This window comes from Antechinus flavipes, chromosome 2 (assembly GCF_016432865.1).
Source record: "Antechinus flavipes isolate AdamAnt ecotype Samford, QLD, Australia chromosome 2, AdamAnt_v2, whole genome shotgun sequence".
In the NCBI taxonomy this organism is placed as follows: domain Eukaryota; kingdom Metazoa; phylum Chordata; class Mammalia; order Dasyuromorphia; family Dasyuridae; genus Antechinus; species Antechinus flavipes.
Genome location: NC_067399.1, coordinates 94,770,953 through 94,783,737, shown reverse-complemented (window position 1 = coordinate 94,783,737; position 12,785 = coordinate 94,770,953). Strand labels below are relative to the sequence as shown.

The following is a 12,785-nucleotide window of genomic DNA, read 5'->3' as shown; positions in this document are numbered from 1 at the left end:
TATCTATGAACATTTTTATAAGAAAAACCTACACACACACACAAAATGGCATCTTTGATGAAGATATTAGAAGAAAACAAACTTTCAAGACAACATTCTATAAAGGACCAATCTTCTCAGGCACACAATTAATAGAAAGGAGTAAAAAGTACAAAGTCTATTTATCATGTGACTATAAAAAAGTATTTTGATAGCACAAATCATCACCTTAAAGGCTTTCTTTCAACCAGATGTCTCCTACACATACATCAAAATCATACAAGATTCAAAATTCTTTTATAGGGAATAGCTCTCAGAGAGGGGAAAGAACAAAAGGGATACAAGGAAAAATTTAAGACAATGTAAAAATAAAAGATCAATAACATTTTATTTTTTTAAATCATGCAAGATTCCTCAAAGTCTGAAAGAATGGAAGTTACTTTGTTCAAAAACCTCTGATTACAAATACGAAGTAAAGCAAAGAACTGAGAAACCAATTCTCACCATCAAGGGTTTGCCAATATCATAGGAAATGTCTAGCACAGAGTCCAAATCTCAAGATTCCCTATAATTAGGTCACGTCAACTGGATGCTCTTGTTTGCAGATAACTCTTATTTCAAGATCCAGAATATTAAAGAAAAAAAATTATTCTGGACTAAACATATCAGGAGAATATAGTAATTCAATGCAAAATTAAAATGCACCAAGATAGTCATGACAAAGTGCAATCAAAATTATTTTACTATTAACAAAAGATAAAAAGGATACAATTCATAAGTTTTTTTAAAGACAATAATCCAAATAAAATGATACTTTACCTCCATGTTCACTGTAGCAAACAAGTGATATAAGATCTAAAATGGCATAGCTATGAAGCAACAGAATTCCATTAAACTCTTACATATTAATTCCCTATAGGCCGAGTCTTAAGTTTCAAAGGCAAGGAAGTCAAAAAAATGATGCTAATGATGGCCTCTTCCCCCTGCCCTATAATGCAGCCATTTCTACTTACATAAACAGGTGATATTCCTACTACAAGGTCCATGATCACCCAAAAGTGTTTAAAAAAAAAAAACTTATTATCCATTCCACTACTGTATACCATAATCTGGACAATCTATAGAATTGGTCCATCAGTTCAAATATTTTTAATAGACACTGCAAATATTTTTAATAGACACTGCAAATAGACAATCTGCTAAGCCCAAAAAGCAGGCAGGAAAGAGCAGGTTTGATGGCCTTTGAGACATTTTCCACTATTTTTAATATAGAAAATTAGGGACTAGATGGTCAGTGAATTCCACAATGTCATGACTACTCTGATACTTTAGTGCCTATGTGATTTTCTTGATATGGGTATATTCCTTGTAAGGATGAAAAAAGTGATTTGCTTCTATATTGTTTGATTTTTGTCCCTACCTTCCTATAAACCCTTTGGAGGGTGCAATAAAGACACCAAGGACTTATTTCTATACCCAAGTTTTTTCATCTTTTTAACACCATTCTTCTGGTGATGTTATATGCTGGAAGTCAAGGAGTTTGATAACTTTTTTGAATGTCACCAAAAGATAATGAAGAGACATGTGGTAGGCAGAAGCAGGCTGTAAAGTTATCAATTAAGAGATAGATGGCTGAAAAGCAAAAGAAGCTGGATTCTACAAAAACAAGAGGTAGCCACAGAGGATGTACTCCTCTGGTATCAATGTCAAGAAATTGATCATTAGATGGCGAGCTCCTTGAGAGCAGGAAAATATCTTATGACTTTCTTTGTATCTTGTGGTTACACATAGTAACCACTTAATGTTTTTGACTGACTCTGAGAGATGTATTCCTAGCACATTTAGTGAACCCTTTGGAGAATTTACAAAAAAAATACTAAGAGTCAATCAGTATAAGAAAATAACAATTAACTTAAAGTCAATGAGAGAATTTTATATCTACTCCTAGGAATAATAGAGAACCACTGGAATTCACCAAGGAACATGAGGGAGAGTAAGAATCAGACTGGAATGTTAGGAACATTAATTTAATTAATAAAATGCGGTTTAGCATGGAAAGTCTTGTGGCAAGTCAACCCACCAGGAGGCTAGCAGGTGCGAGTGGAAGAGAAGCAGACACATATGAAAGATGTCAGAAAATTAAAAACAACTAAATGTGGAAACAAATTACATAGGCAAGACGAATGAGAAATTAAGGATAATGCAAGTTGCAGATCTGGAGACAGAGAGTAGGACAATGCCCTTAATAGAAAGAGAGGAATGGAGCTAAATCATTTTAGACATGTTGAGTTTGAAATGACTTCCATGTATCTAGTTCAAGATGTCAAATACGGGATTTGGTCTGGGATTTCTGGGAAACAGCGACTTCCTTAACAAGATTATGAGACTGAAGGTGAGGAAGAAGCTTAGGACTGGAAACATAGACCTAAGAATTATGTCCACAGAGTTAATTAAATTCACAGAAGCTGATGAGATTCCCTAAACAGAAAGGAAGAAAAGAATCCTAGGATAGGATTTGTAGGCAAGATCTAGATGAAATCCAGCAAAATGGAGTGAAAAGATCAGGGAAGGTAAGTAGGAGAAGAACTAGTGTCATGAAAACCTAAAGAGAAGAGAGAATATCCACAAGAGTGAGAATTGAAGAAAAAGTCATTAAATTTGGCAATTAAGAGACCACTGGTAACTTTGGAAAATGTACTTTCAGTTGAATGATGATGTCAGAAACCAGAAGACAGAGGACGTAGAGATACTAATTGTAAGGCTCTCTTAAGGGATTGAGTCATGAAAGAAAGGAGAGCTAGAAGATGACAGTCAGCAGAAAAGGCTAGATCAAATAAGATTTTTTTTAATAGAGAGAGACATTATAAATTACAGGGGAGCAAATTTTCTGAAGATGACAAGATAAAGGATTAAAAGTACAAGTAGAAGTAAAAAAAGGTCACCTCATATTAGAAGGTGAAATAAGAGATAGTAGAGAAAGATATCTACATGATATTAAATGAAAAGCAATTGCTACAGCAATTGATGGAAGTGTTTAATTTCAATTAGAAGCTAGTGAAAATAAAGATGAAATTTTTTTCATCCAGGTTCACAGATACACATCCCCAAAAAAAATTTCTATTCACAAATGGGATCTCTGGACCCCAAATTATGAACCCCTCACTAACATATCCAAATAATAAAGATATTATAGGATTTCTTGACTAATTCCTAATTCCCTATGTATTTCTTGCAAACATTCATCTATTCTACTTTGTTCCTTTGAACTGATTTTAGTAAAATTTATTATGTATATGCCAAGAGAAACAAAAAAGATCTATGCAGGGAAAAAAAAAGCCAAAGAAGATTAAATAAAATATTGCTGAGTCAGAAGCAACATCAATTTTTATCTTTTATCAGCTAATCAGTATTATTTAAATAGATACACTATAGTTAGGGAGAAACATTTCCTTAGCAGCAGTAAAATAGATTCAAAGGGTCTAAAATAAGGGTGAAATTCATGTTGTAAATTTCTAGTAATTATTTTGTGAATCTAAAACAAAGAAATAGCCTTACTTTTCTTCTTATTTTCATAAACTTCCTGTTCTGCTTTAAATATATATATAAAATATATAAATATATATATGAAATATATATATAGTGATGCTCTAAGTAGATTTAGCATTTATTCTTTCTTGTTTATTTATATTTCTATTCTCAGAACTTATCACAAGGCCTGACACAAAAGGAGCTTAATAAATGTTATCTATATGTATGTGTATATACATGTACCTATGTGCATATCTATCTCACACACACACACACACACACACACACACACACACACACACACGGTTCCTTAAGCTATTCCCCACAGAACCTAACCCATGCAATATGTCCTTTGGTAGTATTCAAGTAAGAATTTTATGGATTTGATGCAAGATCTTTTTTTACTTCATGCTTTAGTTACAGGTTAGTGATCGTTTGCAAAATGAAACTAGTAATGGTACACCTACAAGGTAAAACCTTATCTTAGACCCATTTGAAGGGGAGTTTATATTGAATATGAAAATATTCCCCAGTGACCAATACTTTTCTTAATTTAGAAAAAAATAGAACCCAGTAACTCTGAATCACAATGCTCCTTCATAAACTATACCCAACCTGTTGACGTCTGTATTGTTTGGTGCAAATTATGTGGCAACTGCAAAGTGAAGAGAGGGCCTGGGTGACTATTTCTGAAGAAACCTTCTGTTGCCTTGGACTGCATCACCTTCGTCTCCCATAGCTATAAGAAGGGGGGAAAATTCTCTTTTAAAAAATAGAAATAATTGTTTTATCTGTTTCAATTGAAAAATCAACTTTTTAAAATATTAAGTGTTAGCAAAATAAATAACTAGATCTAAGCAGTAATTTTAAATAATAAACAATAATTACAATGCAGAACATTGCATTGGTTATCAGTTTTCTAGATTAAGAAATTCTAGATGGGGAAAAAAACACCTTTTTTTTTAAACTACTACAAACCTGCTTTAAGTCTTTCAGGACTTGTTCTTCTATCCCTTCTTCTGTAAATAGCTCACGAACCCCTTCAATCACATCTTCAATGACAGATCTGTAGAGTTTGGGCTGAATAAAAGTAATTGTTAGGATTTTTAATTCTCAGGTTTTAATTTATTTAGCCTTGATTAAGTATGTACAACTTTGGCCCGTTTCAATTTAAATATGAGAAAGACAGCACACAAAATGATTTTTACTAAGCTTCCTCCTTATCCTGAACAATACTATTAGCCTGACACAAATCTTTCCTGACTCAAAAGAGGAATACAGTCATGCACTATCTGCAAGACCCAGTTGGAAGACTTCACTGAAGCATGGAACAATAATCCCATGAAGTTGTACTGTTATTGGAGCCATCAGCATATGTGCCAAATGTTTACTCTCCCTATTCCTACAAAGTGAGGAATGAATTTTAAGTGATCTAGAAATAAACCTGTTTTCCAATGACTCACTTCTCAAAAGGCCAATAATTTTTTTAAATTTCTATAAGACATTAAGTATACTATTCCCACTATTGGATTTTTATTATATACAAGCTAGAAAGGCAAAATAAACACCTATTACAGGTTAATGCCATGGTCAGTCTCTTCTACCAAAGCAAATGAATCCAAAATTCTGGTCTCTTGTCAGATTAAAGTAGCAGTGACAACAAATACTTTTATATTGCTTTAAGGTTTTCCAAGCACCTTCCTCATTACAACCCCCTGATAGTAAGGGGAAAAACAGTTCAAATGATTGATTTTATCAGTGAGAGGGAATTCCTTGGTGTGGAAACTGGAAAACTCTTTTCATACAAATCAGAAGTTTCTCTGAAGTTTACGGTACTTTGGCATTATTTTACACATCAAGTGACTTGCCCACTTGGTCCCACAATTGGTATAAGTCAGAGACAGGAGTTAAATGCAAGTCTTCTAAACTCTAAAGCTATCCTTCCCCCATAATAGCACATTCCTCATTTATAGATGAGAAAACCAAGGCACTAAGTTATCCAGGATACATACCTGGTTTCCAATTTCACCTAGGTCTGCTGACTCCAAGTCCATCATTCAATTTATAAAACTCATTTCTTGTCATATAAAGCTAAGAAATCCAACAACCAATACACTCTAAAAACCTCAGTAGTTTTCGGGGGAATGGGAGGGGTAGTTAATTCAGCCATAATATGAAGTTTATGTAAATTACTAAATGCTGTTGATCAGTGGGCAAAAATAAACATTAAATCCAATATTAAATGAGTCTAGCTTTCAGAATAATATAAGTTATACTCCTCACCTACCAACCAAAGATGCTAATTACTGGTCAGTTCTGTATTCCATTAAATCACCCAGTGGCAATATGGGAAGTATCATTTAAATTTATTTAACTGTTGTGCCACAGTTCCCTTTTATTGTCCTGCCTCAGTTTCCCTTAACTATTCTGCCTCAATCCCCCTGATTACAACTCCCCTTTTCTGTTCATTAGGACTGAGATAATTAGGGCTGTAGAGATCTGGGCACTCTGGCATTCCAAAAGATAAAATTCCAGATGTCCTATCTCAGATACCTAATTGGCATCTTCTATCTCTAAGTTCCAGACTTTCTGTCTCAAACTGTCTACTCCCTTCGCAACCACTTTATCAGAATTTATGGTCCTACCCTCTAACCTGTCAGAATCGGATTTATGGTCCATTTCTGAAAATTCCAGTGTTTACCAGGGTTTAGACTTCACCCCTTTCTCTCCAAAATCTTGGATCCACATATATAAAAATCACTGGAATCTCACATTTGATGTTGATGCTGAATGCTTTAAGACATCAGCCCTGTAACCAAAATGGATACCTTTGGTCCCAGAAAATCTCTCCCGCTCAGCAATCCAAATAAAACATTAAAAACTCTCTAATCTCTATCTTGCCTCAGTTTTTCTGACATTACCCAACCAAAATATAAAATGGCATATTCCCAAACAATCTTTACCTTACCTACTCCAGACATACACTCATATACACCTACAGAGTTTTCAGGTCCAAATACTATAATGCCTATGATGAAAAGAAGAAAAGAGGAGAGGAGAGGAAGAGGAGAGAGAAGAAAAGGAAAGAAATACTCAGTATAATTACATGACTATAGACAACAACAATCAAAGCTTTTCCTCCAGAAAAATTCACTAAGAAAATAAAGCAGAGAAATTCTTTCTAGTAAGATCCATCTAACTTTGACTACATTCAAAATAAGGGTCCTTAGGACCAAAATCCTTTCAAACTCTTCCCTAAGATTCTGTTGCAATAAAAGGCTAGAAAGAATCAGCTAGAATAAAATTACTAGACAAAGCCCCTCCTCTGAGACTCTTAAGGAAAAAAATTATATTGACTTCTCTGTGTGTAGGTGTGTAGGGTATAGGATGTGTTCAGGGAAGACCTTGTATCTCTGAAGTGAAGGCTGCCAAGTCCTTTAGAGGGCTGCTTTCCACTTTTGATGTCCACCTGACAGTTGTCTTGGCTCTGTCCTGCCACTGGGCAGTGATGACTCTGGAAGAAAGAGTGAGGCTGGCAACTTCATGCAATTCTGCCTCACTTAATTACAAATTTATACACGAACAAAAAGACCTCACCATATCATTTTACTATTAAGATCTCAAAGTCCTGTGGCAATAGACAAATAATGAAGCAGCACGTGCAGAATCCCTGGGAGCTGTAGTCACAATCTTTGCACACCAGCACTCCAGATCATAGGGTCATTACCTCATTGGAAGCAGCAAAGGGATTCAGCAACCCCCGGGGTGAATTTGAGCAGCACTTTAAGGATCACACTGCTCACCTCCAAGTATAAGGAGGGGGCTAGAAAAGGTGCCCCTAAAAATTGCCCAATTACCCAACCCTGGTCTAATTACTGCAGCAGGCAGGATTCCATCCTGAAGTCAAAACACTAAAAAATGTACAACAGCTTCTGCAAAGTCGATTCCACTCACCACTGGTACGTGGAATGTGCACATACTTATAGACAACACAAAATCCAGTAGACCTGAAAGACGAACAGCTCTCGTTGCAAAAGAACTCAACAGGTATCATATCCAAATAGCAGTCCTGAGTGAAACAAGGCTGGCAAAAAAAGGACAACTTACTGAAGTAGGAGCTGGACGTAGTTTGCTGGAAAGGCCATAGTGAAGACCACCATGAAGCTGATGTAGGGTTTGGAATCAAAATTAACCTAGTAAACAAACTCATATGCCTTCCAAGAGGAGAGAACAATAGGCTCATGACAATATGATTGCCACTTGCAGGAAAACGCTGTGACATTATCATTAGTGCCTATATTCTCAGTGTGACAAACCTTGATAAGGTCAAAGAAAAATTTATGAAGACCTGGAGACCCTTATCATCAATGTGCCAAAAGAAACAAGCTTGTAATTCTGCGTGAGTAGGCTCAGACTACCAAATATGGTCCTTGAGAGGAAGGGAGTCAAACTGCAACAGCAAAGGTCACTGACTGAAGACTTGTGCATCCCATGACCTTCTCATCACTAACAAGGTTTATCTAATCACAATAAAACTAAGTGGATGCATCTTCACAGCAAACATTGGCATTTAACACTATGTGATTTTAAGGAAAAGAGACAAGACAGGATGTGAGAGTAAAGAAGGCAATGTGTGATGCAGAGCGCTAGACTTATTTTCTCCAGGCTAAATATTTGCATTCCACAGAAGGAGCAGCCCAAGGAAATAAGACTCCAGAAGAATTAATATCAACAGATTAGAGGCTTCTCTGAAAGGAAAGCAGTTTGATGCTAAATTGATAAATTGAACCATGACACAACTGGCAATAGTGGATCAGCAACTTCCAGAGATTTAGCATATAGCACTGTATTTGCTCATCTGGGTCAGAATACATGCAAACATGAAGACTGATATGACAAAAAAGATGGAGAAATTCATAAGCTGCTAAATGAAAAATGAGACCTCCACAGGATATACCAGCAGGATAGTTCATCCATCTCTCTGAGAAGGTAGCATTCAATTTCATCAAAAGTAAAGTACAATCAAAACTTAGATGTGGGATTCTTTTCTCTGTAAGAAGGCAGGTGAAATTCAGTTCATGCTGGTAGTAACAATCCAAAGCGCTTTTATGATACACTTAAGGCTACTTATGATGATAAGGATGTGATCCTAAAGAGATGGGCTGAACGCTTCTACAATGCTCTCAGACCATCATCAATCAATGATGAAGCCATTGACTGTTTATCTCAAGTTAAAATCAAGTTCCAACTGAAAAGGTTTTGAATACCATTAGGCTCCTTTCATGTGCCAAAGTACCTGCTGCCCATTCTATTCCAGCTGAGATTTACAAGGTTGGGGGTCCATTGCTCATACAAAAGCTGACTAAAATTTTCCAGTTTATATGGCAAGAAGAGGTTTTGCCCCAGGAGTTCAAAGATTCCTCCACAGTCCATCTCTATAAAGGTAAAGGACATTGTTCTATGACAATCACAGGGGGAGTTTTCTCTCTTAGTTATTGTTGGCAAAATTCTTGCCTGAGTCCTCCTTAATAGACTAATCCTTCACCTGAAAGGTCATCTATCTGGGAGCCAATATGGCTTCAGAAAGGGCCAAAAAATGGCTGATATGGTTAAAATTTGGTTGTCCAAAGAAGTTCATCAATTTCACAATAGGGATGCTTGCCTGTGTTCTGGACAATAAACAATGGTCTCCAGCTTTCCCAGTCACCAATGGAATAAAACAAGGCTGTGTGCTTGCTTCCATCCTTTTTTAGCATGATGTTCTCAGCCATGTTGTCAAATGCCTTGAATGAGGACAAACATAGCATCAAAGTCCATGGTAAATTCTACAACTTGAAAATGCTCCAAGCCAAAACTAAAATGGAGGGAGTGCTGATGCACACATTTTGTGTGTTTGTTTGCAGATAATTGTACTTTCACTACTTTTGGTCAAAAAATTAACACCAAGCAAACCCAGATACTTCATCAGCCAGCACTACATCATCCATATGTGGAACCATGGTTACAGCAAATGGAGAAGTTTTGAATGCTGTAGATAAATCGCTTACCTTGGCAGAATACTTTCCAGGAATGTCCACATTGATAATGAAGTTGACACACCTACTGCCAGAGTTAGTTCAGTGTTTGGGAGGCTCCGAAGGAAAGTACAGGAGAGGAGAGGTATTAGACCACCTACCAAACTGAAGGTTTACAGAGCTGTTATGCTCATCTTGTTGCTGTATGCCTGTGAAACCTGGACACTGTACCACCACCATGCCAGGAAAATAAATTGCTTCCATCTGAATTATTTCAGGAAGATCAGCTGGGAGGATATCAGCCCCTGAGGTCTTTCTCAAACTAATCTGACAAATATTCAAACTCTGCCACAGAAAGCACAACTCCTTTGGGCTGGGTACATACTTGGAATGTCAAATGTATACTTGCCAGAAAGACTATTTTATGGAGAACTCACAAAGGGTAAGCACTCACAAGGTGGTCCGAAAAAATGATACAAGGACACTCAAGGTCTTTCTTAAAAACTTTAGAATTGATTATATGACATGGGAGACATTGGCACAGGACTGCCCGGCATGGCGAGCCCTCATCTGAGAAGGTGTTATGTCCTATGAGCAAAGCAGAATTGAATTAGCTCAGAAGAAATGCATGATGCACAAAGTTATGACACTCCACTCTAAATGTTCATGGGGACTATTTGTGTCTGACCTGTGGCAGAGCATTCTAAGCTCACATTGGTCTGATCAGCCACAGTTGGACACACTAACTCAGTGATGTTATTTTGGTCCTCTTGGAGAACAAAGGACAACAGCCAATCTTTATTAGAAACAGACATATAAAGAATATAGACAACTGATGACTATTTCCCTCCCAGAAACAATGCTGTTAGAATTAGCTAATCACTTTAAAAAGCAGAATAGATGGCATATTTATATTTCCATCCACAAACACTTAACACAAATTACAATAAATATATGAGCCATACTTGAAATACACACTGGAATATTAGTATTTAACAACTCATTACTCCTTAAACTTTTAATAACTCAAATTGTCTTAACAACTCATTTCTCTTCAAATGAAATTAACATTATTTGTAAACCAAATGGTACTGTGGAAAACGTTCTTGAATTCTGGACCTGGGTTTAAAACCTATCTCTGACAATTATGTGACTCTGGAGAAGTCACTCAATCTATCTGGAAATATTTCTTCATCTGTAAAATGAAGGGGTTGAACTAAATGGCACTGGCAAATCACTTAATTGTAAAATGAGGAATAATACCACCTATTTACCAGGGTTGTTGTAAGGACTAAAAAGATACTTTATAAAATGTTTTGCAAACCTTAAAGATCTAGATAAATTCTATTATTATTCCCACGGGCCATTATTTATTCAAACTCCCCAATCCTCAGAAATTCAAAGATACCAACCAACTACACATTTGGGATTGGAAGAAGTAGAAGGAAGCAATGTTACAAAATAGCTATATTTCAACAAAAACAAATAGGAGAATACCAAGCCCCCAGATGTGCAAAAGAATGTAAACAACTGTTGTAGGATGGAAGGGGTTATATTTTGGTTCCCAAAAAACATTTTCCCCAATCCTGCAAGTTAATACCTCGGTAACAGCTCAATCACCCCAAAAAAGTAATTACTCTCGCAAATATCCCAACGTTCATAGACTGTCAGGGACAGAAGGGGGTTCAAAGATCAGCTCGGCTAACAATCGACTAACCAGGAATCCCTCCAAGTCCATGATGGGAGGCAAAGTAACCTGCGACCCTAAAATTCAAATCCCACCTCTGTCACTCAGACCTGGTGTCACTTTGGCCAACTCACTAAACCCGTTTCTACCTAAAAAGAAGAGTTGGGGGTGAGGTTGCAACCCCTGAACTACGATGCGATGCAATTGGACCCGGCACCCATCGCCTCTCTTCCGAGTCTCCAAGGCACTAACTAACTACAGCCAAATCTTACCTGCTTCCAGGCCAAAATCTGACTCGCCACAAACCCCCGGCCCGCCCCCGCCCCACCCCCGCGCTTTGAGGCCAAGCGGAAGTTCCCAGACTCCTTGTGTGACCCCGGACAAGTCACTGGGAGCGGGACTCGGTTTCCCCATCTGTAAAATGTAGGGCCTGGAAGGATGGGACTTTTCAGTCTACAGCCTGCTTAGTTTATCTTGCGGCGGAGGAAACGTGTCCCTCCAAATCCCCGGTAACTAGGCCCCGAGGCTAGGCCCACGTTTCCAGACAAGGGCCTGCCAGTCCAGGGGGGATTCCCGGGGATAGGAGAACCTGCTTCTTCCGCCCTAGAAGAAGCCGTGTAGCCCCTGCCTTCGACTTTCAGGGAGATAGGGAGACCGCCCCGGTCTCACCCCAAAGTGAGACAGGAGGGGTGGGGGGCAGGGGCAGAGACTGCGCCACTAGTTTTGAACTTGAAGGGGGCGGGGTAGGGATCTGCTGGGGCGTCGAGGGCCCCCGAGGAGGAGGAGGAAGAGGAGGAAGAGGAGGGCGGGCGAGGAAGAGGAGGGCGGGCCCGCCCGCAGCGGCCTCGGACCCAACCTTACCACGGGGTTGGCGTACGCCATGACCGCGGCTCTCCTCGAAGCCCAGCCCCGCCCTGCGGGCGGCTCCCGTCTATAACGCCCACCGCCCGCCCCACCCCCCGCGCAGCCGCTGCACCCCTACGCTGGCCCGGCCCCCCGCCGCCTTAACCGTGAGCCAGCTGGGCTGGGTCACCTAAAGGGGGAGGGGGCGAGTGTGAATGCGGGGGGGAGGGGAGGCGAGGTATCCCTCCGCAGGAAGCATGTGGAGTGGGGGTGGGGTGAGAGGAGGGGTTAAACTGAAAGGATGGAGAGTTAACCAGGGGAGACCAGAAGAGTAGGGGAGGGAAAGGGTTAACGGTGGAATTAGCCCTAGACCGGGGGGAGCACGCCCAGCGCGACCTTCCCAGGATCCGCTCCTCTATCCACCAGCTGTACAGGCTTTCAAGGCCCCTCCGGCCCAGACGCCTTTTTTTTTTAATCGATAAGGAAACTGAGGTCTGGAGGATATTATCTATTAACCCAGATAGAAGGTGTCGGTCATTATTTGAATCCAAGTCCGCTGAGCGCCAAGCCCAGCTGCTCTTTGCCTTGTGCCCCAGAGCTTCACTGCTCTCACTTTGCATCCAGAGTCTTCCTCCTGTGCTGCGGGTGGAGAGACTCGGGGACTGAGGGAGGGCATAATAAATAATGGCTCTCCCCACGCCACCCCCACGTGGGTCGGGTCCCTGGAACAGGTT

General features: G+C 39.2%; 1 protein-coding gene across 1 annotated transcript in view; it reads right to left on the bottom strand.

Moving 5' to 3' along the window:
- GTF2A1L (general transcription factor IIA subunit 1 like) overlaps positions 1-12,172 on the bottom strand; it is a 48,709-nt gene extending 36,537 nt beyond the window's left edge. The window contains exons 1-3 of the mRNA XM_051975240.1: positions 12,070-12,172; positions 4,486-4,587; positions 4,123-4,246 (exon numbers count right to left, since the gene is read on the bottom strand). Coding sequence (XP_051831200.1) covers positions 4,123-4,246; positions 4,486-4,587; positions 12,070-12,090 — 247 coding nt within the window. The 5' untranslated portion in view covers positions 12,091-12,172. The remainder of the gene's footprint in view (positions 1-4,122; positions 4,247-4,485; positions 4,588-12,069) is intronic.
- Positions 12,173-12,785: the final 613 nt, after the last annotated feature.